General features: G+C 59.7%; 1 protein-coding gene across 4 annotated transcripts; it reads right to left on the reverse strand.

Annotated features, from left to right (window-relative positions):
* Positions 1–2,360: 2,360 nt before the first annotated feature.
* Positions 2,361–10,177, reverse strand: GMFG (glia maturation factor gamma). 4 transcript variants are annotated; one of them, XM_042844906.2, is made up of 7 exons: positions 9,989–10,129; positions 8,097–8,193; positions 7,629–7,678; positions 4,146–4,195; positions 3,479–3,561; positions 3,021–3,094; positions 2,361–2,548 (listed from the first exon to the last, which is right to left on the reverse strand). In XM_042844906.2, the coding sequence occupies exons 1-7, from the start codon at positions 10,109–10,111 to the stop codon at positions 2,477–2,479; spliced, it is 549 nt and encodes a 182-aa protein (XP_042700840.1). In that variant the 5' UTR covers positions 10,112–10,129; the 3' UTR covers positions 2,361–2,476. The 4 variants fall into 4 exon arrangements, with proteins under 4 accessions (XP_042700840.1, XP_005293232.1, XP_065427234.1 ...); XM_005293175.4 differs by having other exon boundaries at positions 9,907–10,042; XM_065571162.1 differs by lacking the exon at positions 3,479–3,561 and having other exon boundaries at positions 4,042–4,195; positions 9,989–10,177.
* Positions 10,178–10,469: the final 292 nt, after the last annotated feature.

Raw genomic sequence — 10,469 nt, forward strand, 5'->3', positions numbered from 1 at the left:
ATGGATGGATGGATGGGGACAGAGGATGGATGGATGGAGAGATGGATTTCAGCCCCAGGAAATAGCCCCGGCTCCCTCACACAAGCTCCAGTAAGTGCAGAGCCTCCTCCCAATGAATTATTCTTAAGCCCGGAGGCCAGGGTGAGGGCTGGAGTTGGGGCAGGGGAGAGCAGGGCCCAAGGTGTGTGTGGGGGGGGGAACAGGGCCCAGGGGTATCAGCTGTCCTGCCTGCCTGGGCCAGCAGCCCTTGGCACTGAGCACCGGGCCAGGGGACCTTAGGGGGCTGGGGGGGGCGCTGGCAATTGACGGATGTGGCGCAGATTGTAACTAGGCCGGACAGTCAGCTGGTTGCCATGGTAACCAGCCAAGCCATTGTTCTATTTCAAGGGGGAACACCACGGAGGTTTCTGGGTTACCTGGGGCATTGTGGGGGGGGGCGGGTCATGTACTGACGCCCTCTCCCCCTTCCCCATGGGCCAAAAGGCAGCAGTGGAGACGACAGGACAGATTCTGATGCTGCTGTAAATCCGGAGTAACTCACCGCGTGGGGCCAGACTCATGTCAATGGACCTAGGGCCAATTGACACCAGCTGGGGATCTGACCCCATTGACTTCAAGAGAGTGACTCTGTTGCAACTGAGAGCAGAATCGGGCCCTTACTCCGGATTTATATTACCGGTCAAAAAACATCCCGAGGTGCTTGTAGCCTGCGATCGAGTCACCCTGTCACCTTCTCTTTGGTCAAGTAGCTCCTGGAATCTCTCACGACCAGGCAGGTTTTCTAACCCTCTGATCATTCTCGTGGCTCTTCTCTGACCCTTCTCCGATTCATCAACATCCTCCTTGAATGGTGGGCACCAGAACCGGGCACCCCAGGCCGCGGTCGCCCCAGAAATAACCTCTCTGCTCCTACGCGAGATTCCCATTTATACATCCCAGGATCACACTAGGTCTTTCGGCCCCGGCGTCGCACTGGGAGCTCGTGTTCCGCTGATTCTCCACCACGCCCCCCGGGTCTTTTTCAGGGTCACGGCTTCCCAGGAGAGAGCCCCCCCAGCCTGCCCGTCTAGCTCTTTCTTTGTGCCTGGATGTCTCCATGGGCACCGAGCCGTACTCAGACACATACCGGGTGCTTGTGCCGATCCCGATCGCCCTGAAGCAGTGACAGGTCACCCTGTATTTACTCCCCCGCCCCGAACTTTACGTCATCTGCAAACTTCAGCAGTGACAAGGTTACCGTTTCTACCTGGACAAAAAGGTGAAATAGCGCAGGGCCGAGAACCGACCCCCGCGGGACCCCACTGGAAACAGACTCCTTCAGCGGTGATTCCCGTTTACAGTTACATTTTGAGACCGATCAACCAGTTGCGTGTGTGTGTGTGTGTGTGTGTGTGTGTGTGTGTGTGTGTGTGTGTGTTCCTGCCGCCCCCTACTGGAGGGAATGAGCCCTGCTCTGTGTGTCTGTGTGTGTGTGTGTGTGTGTGTGTGTGTGACCCTGCTGCCCCCTGCTGGGGGGGAATGGGCCCTACTCTTTGTGTGTGTGTGTGTGTGTAAGACCCTGCTGCCCCCTGCTGGAGGGAATGAGCCCTGCTCTGTGTGTGTGTGTGTGTGTGTGTGTCCCTGCTGCCCCCTGCTGGAGGAGATGGGCCCTGCTCTGTGTGTGTTAGCCTCTGTGTGTGTGTGTGTGTGTGTGTGTGTGTGTGTGTGTGTGTGTGTCCCTGCTGCCCCCGGCTGGAGGGAATGAGCCCTGCTCTGTGTGTGTGTGTGTGTGTGTGTGTGTGTGTGTGTGTGTGTGTGTGTGTGTGTGTGACCCTGCTCTGAGAGGAGCACGCCACAAGCCACTCTCCTCCCTGCGCTAACTCTCGGGGCCCAGCTCAGAATCAGCCTTTTGCCTCCTAATCTGGATTCTTTCATAAATCAAAAACCCAGCACCCCCCCAGCCCTGCCCATGCCCCCCCCAATCATCGCTGCCCCCTGGAACCCCCCGCCCAGAACTGCAAATCCCCAGTTCCTGGGGGAGGTTCACGCTCACCTCCGATTTCCCATCTCAGCCAACATGAAATAGAGTCTGGGGCCTGGCAAGGGGGTGGGGCCGGGGGAGGCAGGAAGGGATGAGCGGGGTGGGCCCCGAGGGCTCGCCCTACAGCTCCGTACAGGGAGGGGGGCTTCTCTGCTAGGTCCAGGCCATGGGGTTGGGGGCTCAGAACTGAGAGCAGGCAAGGGGGGGCAGCGTTAGACCCCCAGCAGGGACAGACCCAGGCAGTAATGGGGGGGAGGGGCAGACCCAGGCAACTCTGGGGGTGGCAGGGTTACCCCCCCCCCAAGCAGGGACAGACCTCAGACATGGACCAGACACGGGGTTGGAGTCCAAGTGGTTTATTTGCTTCCCTGACAGTGGCTGGAGAGGGTGGGGGTCCCGGGCCGGGTGGAGTCGGGGGGATCTCGGAGCCAGCCGTTGGGGGGATCTCTCCACCTCCTAGCGGAAGAAGGCCAGCCGTTCCCGCAGCCACTCCTCGGTCAGGTCCTCTGTGGTCCGGATCTCGAACACCTGGGGGGCGGGGGGAGAGGTGGATGGAGCTGGGGTGGGCATTAATGTGGGGTCCTCCAGAGAGGAGCCTCGATTCAGGGGCGTGGATGCTGAATGGGGGGTACCGATCCCATCTCTAGGGGCTGGGGGATCCCAGCTATGGGGCAATGCAGGGATTGTCCTGGCTAGATCCCAGGTATGAGGACAGGTCCCTGCTAGATGGGTGGGAGGCCCGGGTGGCGAAGAAGCAATAAGACCGCATGCTATAGGGCAGCCCCCCGGCCCTGGGACGAGGCAGAGCAGGGTGTAGGGGAGGGGAGAGCGACAGCCCCTTCCACCATGGGCCAGTGGGGAGGGGCAGAGGTAACACCCCCTCCCCCCAGCATGGGTATGTGACTGGCAGCTTGGGTGAGGAGTCTATGGGGAGCAGGGGTCCCTGGGCTGCCAGCGTTGCCCATGGGAGGAGCTCGAAGGGGCGGCACTGCCCTGGTACCTTGGTGAGCTCGGCTGCCTGCACCAGCCTGTTCTTGCTCCCAGCATACATCATCTGCTGCTCCGGCTTGCACCCTGCCCCGTGGGGAGAGACAGAGATAGAACCCAGGAGTCCTGGTGCCCAGCTCTAACCTCTAGACCCCCCTCCCCTCCCAGGGCTGGGATAGAACCCAGGAGTCCTGGCTCCCGTCCCCGCCCGAACCACTAGACCCCACTCCCCTCCCAGAGCTAGGGATAGAACCCAGGAGTCCTGGCTCCCAGCCCTGTCCCGCTCTAACCACTAGACCCCACTCCCCTCCCAGAGCTAGGGATAGAACCCAGGAGTCCTGGCTCCCAGCCCTGCCCCGCTCTAACCACTAGACCCCACTCCCCTCCCAGAGCTAGGGATAGAACCCAGGAGTCCTGGCTCCCAGTCCCGGCCCCCTCTAACAACTGGACCCCGCTCCCCCTGGTTCTCACCGACTGGGCTGGAGAAGATGAAGCAGAGCGGGTAGGAGATGCGCCCGTCATCATGGACGTATTTGTAACTGTACACCACAAAGGTAGCCCCAGTCAAGGATGCAGCTGCTTCTCGGCTGAGCTGGGCCACTCTGAAACGCTCCTGTCTCTATCCTTCTCCGTCTCACCACCCTCCTGGCCGCTTCTGCCCCCCAATACCCGCTCTGGGCTGCCCCCACCCATGTCAGCCCCGCCAGCCATCAGAGACATTGGGGTCTCCCAGGACCCCAGCCCAAAGCCCGGAGCTCTGGTGCTCCCGTCCAGCCTCCCACCGCGCTGCAGAGCCACGAGCAGGGGGGTTGTGGGGTGCACCCCCCCACAAAAGGGACTCGTTTTCCTCTCCCTCTCTGTGCTGCCCCCTGATGCTCTGATCTCCTGGCTACTCCCTGTAGCCCCCTCTGATCTCAAATCTGCTCCAAGCTGGGGACAAGGGACCCTTTTCCCTGCCCACAGCCCCGGTACCCATCCTCTCCCAGGGGGCAAGGATGTTCCCAGAGGACACCCACACACACACACACACCTACATGCATCCTGCATGCATACTCCTGGCCTCCTGCCACCATGTGCAATGCCCGCGCTCTGCCAGGTGGCTCGGATGCCCCCTCCCCGCCCCACGGCAGAAGGATATCGGGGCTGGCGCTCCGGCAGCTCGCTCTTCAGCTCCTCCGGAGAGATGTCCTGTGGGCGAAATGCCAAAGGCTGCATCAACTAAGGGGGGTGGCAGGGTGGGGAAGAGGACAAGGAGCCTCCCCGTCACCCACCATTGTACAGATGGGGAACTGAGGCGCAGAACAGGGCAGAGACTTGATCTAGGTCGCCCAGCAAGTCAGTGGCGGAGCCAGATGTGGAACCCAGGAGTTCTGACTCCCTACCCTGCCTGGCAAAGTGGTTAGAACAGAGCAGGTCCTGGGAGCCAGAACTCCTGGGTTCTTTCCTCCGATCTGGGAGGGGAGGGGAGTCTAGTCGGTCACAGCATGGGGGGCTGGGAATCAGGACTCCTGGGTTCCACACTTAGCTCTGGGAGGAGAGTGGGGGCTAGCAGTTAGAGCAGGGAGGGCTGGGAATCAGGACTCCTGGGTTCTCTCCCTAGCTGGGCGGCGGTAGGAGTGGTGGCCCTGTGGAAGGGTAGGAAGGGCCACTCCGCACACAGGCCAGCAAGAGCGGAGGGGCTGGGCACGGAGAACAGCAGGGAGCTGGGTGCTGCTCCCCCAGAGACACCCCAAGATCCAGGCTCAACAGCTGAGCCCGTCGCCGGCACTGAAAGAGACATCAGGGCCATTGTGCTTTTCTTTGCAGCTGCCCCTCGAGCAGGGCCCCGGGTCGCTCCATGCCCCGGGATTAGTCTACAGTCGAATCTCCTCCGAGCCCAGCCAAGGGGCACCGGGTGCCTGGTACAAGCCTGCTCAAAGCTTGAGGGAAACAGAGCCACGGTCCCGCCTCGTAACCCTTCAGGATCAAAGCTCTTTGGGCACCTAACTCCCCTTGGTCTCTGTGGAAGTTAGGAGCCCAAATACCTCTGTGGATCTGGGCCAAACAGCCGGCCGGGGCCACATGGGTCCAGTCCTGCCAGCAACCCTGTCTATTTGAAATATGAGCTGCTCAGTCCAATTAGAGTCTCTTCACTCATGGAAGAAATCCCGTCTGTCTTTATTAGGGTCTGTTAACGTCACGCTGGGGGTCTGGCTCACTAGTGGGGCTTTTCTGAACCTCTGGATTCCAGCACCGCTCGCCACCGCTTGAGCTAGACGGATAGATGGGGGGGCTCTCTCCTGGGAAGCCGTGACTCTGGAAAAGATCCGGGGGGCGTGGTGGAGAATCAGCGGAACAGGAGTTCCCAGTGCGACGCTGGGGCCGAAAGAGCTAATGCGATCCTGGATGTATAAACAGGGGAATCTCGCATAGGAGCAGAGAGGTTATTTCCCCTCTGTGTTTGGCCCTGGTGCGACCGCTGCTGGGATCCAGGGTCCAGTTCTCGTGCCCACCATTCAAGGAGGATGTTGATAAATTGGAGAGGGTCAGAGGATTAGAAAACCTGCCTTATAGTGAAAGACACAAAGAACTCAATTTATTTAGCTTAACAAAGAGACGGTGAAGGGGTAACTGGATCCCAGGCTGTCCGTACCTCCATGGGGAACAAATATTGAATATGGACTCTTCAATCTAGCAGACAAAGGTCTAACATGACCCAATGGCTAGAAGATGAAGCTAGAAAAATTCCGACTGGAAATAAGGTGTAAATTTGTAACAGGGAAGGTCAATAACTGCTGGAACATCTCACCAAGGGACGGGGCGGATTCTCCATCACAGACCATTTTTAAATCAAGACAGGAGGTTTTCCTTAAAGCTTGGCTCTAGGAATTATTCGGGGGCAGGTCTCAGGCCGGTGTTATCCAGGGGGTCAGACTGGATGATCACAATGGTTCCTTCTGGCCTTGGAATTTCTGAATAAAGAATTTACTCCACTAAGTGGCGGCAGTAGTAAGTTGCTACCTTCTATATAGACCAGCCTTCCGAGGGGAGAAGAATGGGTCATATAGACAGTGAACCTGATTTGAACCAATGGGAGAAACTGGTAGCAAGAGGCAGTGCGGTCCAATGGGCAGGGTGCTGGGACGCAGGCCACCAGGCTTTTGTTCCTTGCCTTGGGTGAGTCATGGTCTTGCTCTGTGCCTCAGTTTCCCCTTCTGTGGGGCTAAAGATATTGCCCCCACAGGTGTAAAGTGACCCTCATTCCCCTCTCACCAGAGACAGCGAGCACTTTGGGGACTGGACTTTCTATGCGTTTCTTACATACAACACCCAGATAATGGGGCCCATGCAGTTGGTTCTGGGTCAGTCCTAATTCCCGGGGCGGGATCTAACTCAGGCCCCGTAGTCTCCACGGTGCGTTTGGCCTCAGCGCTGCAGCAATCCCTTGTTCCAGTGCAGCGAGCCGGAAACTGTGTGGCAGCTTCATTCAGGTTGTAAAAACCGCAGGCTTGGATCGAATTAAGTATGAAAGCGACTGGTGCGAGCCGTGGCGCCTCCCCGGGGCTATTTCATTCGATGGTAAATTCAAAGTATTTTCCTCCGGCCCACGTCGGTTCTCGACACGCTGCCGGAACGTCGCATGCAGCAGGCCGGGGACCGCAGAACGCAAACAACTGTTTGGAAGGAGAGCGGGGTTCCTTTCGGGGCCACGCGCCTCCCCCCAAGGGCCCAGCACTCAACCTTAGAGGGCGAGATGCAGAGAGAGGGACAGTGTGTGTGTGTGTGTGTGTGTGTGTGTGTGTGCTTCCCCCTTCTGGAGCAATGGGCACCTGCTCTCTTTGTGTGTGTGTGTCCTTGTCCCTGCTGGAAGGGATGAGGCCTGCTCTGTGTGTGTCTGCTGCCCCCTGCTGGAGCAATTGTCACCTGCTCTGCATGTGTCCCTGCTGGAGGGATGGGGACGTGTGTGTGTGTGTGTGTGTGTGTGTGTGTGTGTGTGTGTGTGCGCGCGCACTGCCCCCTGCTGGAGCAATTGTCACCTGCTCTGCATGTGTCCCTGCTGGAGGGATGGGGACGTGTGTGTGTGTGTGTGTGTGTGTGTGTCAGTCCCTTCCGCCCCCTGCTGGAGGGGATGAGCCCTGCTGTGTGTGTGTCTCTGCTGCCCCCTGTTGGAGCAATTGTCACCTGCTCTGCATGTATCCCTGCTGGAGGGATGGGGACCTGTGTGTGTGTGTGTGTCCCTGCCTCCCCCTGCTGGAGGAGATGAGCCCTGCTCTGTGTGTGTGTGTGTGTGTGTGTGTGTGTGTGTGTGTGTGTGTGTGTGTGTGCACTGCCCCCTGCTGGAGCAATTGACACGTGCTTTGTGTGTGCGCAAGAGCCTGAGAACACTGCCCTCTAGTGGAGACAATCAGACTGCTACCTCTGCACCTCATAGCCCCCTACAGTGCTTACGAGGTTGCTTCTCTAGCCCCAGTGGCAGGGGGCTGGGCTTTGGAAGCAAGAGGAGCTGGGTTCTAGCCCCGCCTATGCCGTGGGAGCCCTGTGGCATCGGGGAGGAGTTAGGCACGAGTCTGCTGCCCGCGGGGCCTTTAACCGAACTGGGCTTTCCAAAGGTCGCTGGAAGAAAGGAGTGAAAGGTCCCCACCTGGAATTCCTCCTCCAGCACCACCAGTTGCCGCTCCTTGTCAATCTTCACTGGGGGGAGAGACAGAGCCAGGGTCAGGATCTGCACATGGGCCACCTCCGCCAGCAGGTACCGGAGCAGCGCTGCCTTCCCCTGGGGGACGCTGAACGACCCCCCAGCCAGCGCTCGGGCCCTGCTCCCCACACCGCCCCCTGCTGGGACTGGAGTAGCCTGGGGCTGCCCCCACAGCCAGCACCTGTGCCCCCTGGTGGGAGAGGTCAGGGAGGGAGTAGCTGGGAATCACCCCACAGCCAGCACCCCTGCCCTGCTCTCCACAGCGCCCCCTGCTGGGAGAAACTGGCCCCAGCGGCTGTCCGGGGCACAGGCAGGGTGGAAGAGCCACCAAGGCGCGTGCCGGTGGGGGTCAGGGAGGCGGAGAAGGGCCGGGGCTGGTGCCCATGGGGAGGGAGCCGGCCCGGGGACACTCACTGAGGATGGCCGCGTTGTTGGTTTCCTTCCGGAAGCGGAATTTCCTCAGCTTCTCCGTGAGCGCGGGGTCCACGTCGCACACGACCAGGGAGTCCGACTGCAGAGAGACCGGCCATGAGAGGGGGCAGAGGCTGGGGCAGCCTCCCTGCGGGACCCCCAACCCCAACGGGAGGGGAGCTGCCGCCCACAGCCAGCGTTTAGAATATCAGGGTTGGAAGGGACCTCAGGAGGTCATCTAGTCCAACCCCCTGCTCAAAGCAGGACCAATTTTTACCCCAGATTTTTACCCCAGTTCCCTAAGTGGCCCCCTCAAGGATTGAACTCACAACCCTGGGTTTAGCAGGCCAATGCTCAAACCACTGAGCTATCCCTCCCCCTGCCTTGCACCCCACAGCGCCCCCTGCTGGGACAGGCTAGGGCTGGAGTAGCCGGGGTTGTTTCCAAGGAAACAGCCTCCCTTCTGCCCATGGTGAAGCCTACACCGCTCTGGCCGAGCCCTGCCCAGCTGCAGGGGACACGCCATGCCTGGGGGATGGGGAAGGGGAGAGCGCACACGCATGTAGGTCACTGCCCCCTTGTGGTGGGGAAGGGAGGGGCAGCCATCGTGGGTATGGGCCCAAAATGTTTCATGGTCTGTTCAGCTGTGGGCTGTGCATGGGAGAGACTCACCGGCTGAGACGTGCACACACACACACACACCTCCCCGCACACACACACATACATGTTCAATCTCACACATGTCATTTTGCTGGCACACCCAGTGTCACACATACACACACACACATCACCTCACAAACACCCACCCACCCATTGTCACATAGATACAGATGCCCACCCCTTGTCGCACACACCCATTGTCACACCCACAGCCATTGCCACACACACCTGTTGTCACACCCACACACTCTCATTGTCACACACAGACATTGTCACACCCACACACACTCATTGTCACACAAACACATTGTCACACACAGACTCACACCCATTGTCACACACACACACACACCCATTGTCACACACACATTTCACACACAGAGACTCACACACAGCCATTGTCACCCCCCACACACACACATTGTCACTCACACATCCATTGTCACACACAGACTCACTCCCATTGTCATACACCCACCCATTGTCACACACACACATTATCACACACACAGAGATTCACACCTATTGTCACATACAGAGCCATTGTCACACACACACATTCACACCCATTGTCACACACAGTCTCACATCCACATAGCGGGGTGGGGATGGGGATGGGTTGATACACAGATGGCAGGTGAAGAAACTTTCCTGTACCTAGCCACTTTTCCGGACCGCCTTTGACACCAGGGTCTCAGGGGGGCGCCCGGTACAGCCAGGCAAATACTGGCACCGTATCTCCCGCCTCCCCCAGAGGGGTCTGGTGAGCAGTTCCCCCGATCCACAGGCTGCAGCCAGGCTCTCCAGGGCGCAGGCACCTTTTCTGGGCCTCCCACCCACCACCATTGCTGGTGCCGCTCGGAGCCACCGCTGAAATCTCGGAGCTTGCAAACCCCTCCTGCTGCAGGGCGCGGGGCCCAGAGCTGCCATCCACGGGCACATGGCCTCCTGCCTCCCCACCCCAGCCAGGCTGGGGCCCTCGGAGCGAAAGACTCAATTCGAACACGCCCCGAATCCTGGATCCCAGCTTTGCAGGGGAGCTGGGGGGGTGGGGACATGCAACACCTGCTCCATAAGGAACCCCCCTGCCTCCAATGCGCCCCCCCCACCTCCCTTCCTGACCCCCTTGCCGTGAAGCAATGCTCGGCCTGACCATTCTGCCGCGGTCTCTGCCCTCCCAGCGCTGGGCGGCCTGACTCTCGGCTTTCCTCGCTGCAAGTTGGGCTGGCGCTGACCTTGTGACAGGATGCTCGGAGTGCAGTTCCTCCGGTCGGGGACACTTTGACAGCACTGATCTGCTGGGGGAAGAGGGGGAAGTGTGGGGGTGGGGGAGGGGAGGGAAGGGCAGGTATGGTCATGTGTGGAAAGAGGAAGGGGTTTGCCTTCTAGGGGCCACAAGGGGAAGGGAACGGTGGCGGGGGAGCGGACTGGGAAGTAAAAGGGCAGAAGTGGCCGGGCAAAGCCCCAGGGCGCTCATAGATCACCCAGTGTGCCACCACATCCTGTTTTGGATGATCTGAACCAACGGCCACCTGCCTCCCGCCACCACCACTCCCCGCCAGCTTCACGCCACATGCACACAGGTCACACAGCTTCCACCGCGCCCTGCACCTTGCACGCACCTTTACATCGGGGCGACGTGGTCAATCAACCACCGACAGACTGCGATCAGGGCCCCGTCGTGCCAGGCGCTGCACAGATCTCCACCGAGATCAG

The sequence above is a fragment of the Chrysemys picta genome, chromosome 17 (assembly GCF_011386835.1).
Source record: "Chrysemys picta bellii isolate R12L10 chromosome 17, ASM1138683v2, whole genome shotgun sequence".
Taxonomy (NCBI): domain Eukaryota; kingdom Metazoa; phylum Chordata; order Testudines; family Emydidae; genus Chrysemys; species Chrysemys picta.

Excerpts from the sequence above, each read along its gene's own strand:
- GMFG (XM_065571162.1), bottom strand. The coding sequence starts at position 10,111 with ATGACCATACCTGCCCTTCCCTCCCCTCCCCCACCCCCACACTTCCCC. Across the intron at positions 7,679-8,096 it reads CAACAACGCGGCCATCCTCA|TGAAGATTGACAAGGAGCGG; the intron begins GTGAGTGTCCCC and ends CTCTCCCCCCAG. Across the intron at positions 4,196-7,628 it reads TGCTGGAGGAGGAATTCCAG|GACATCTCTCCGGAGGAGCT; the intron begins GTGGGGACCTTT and ends TTTCGCCCACAG.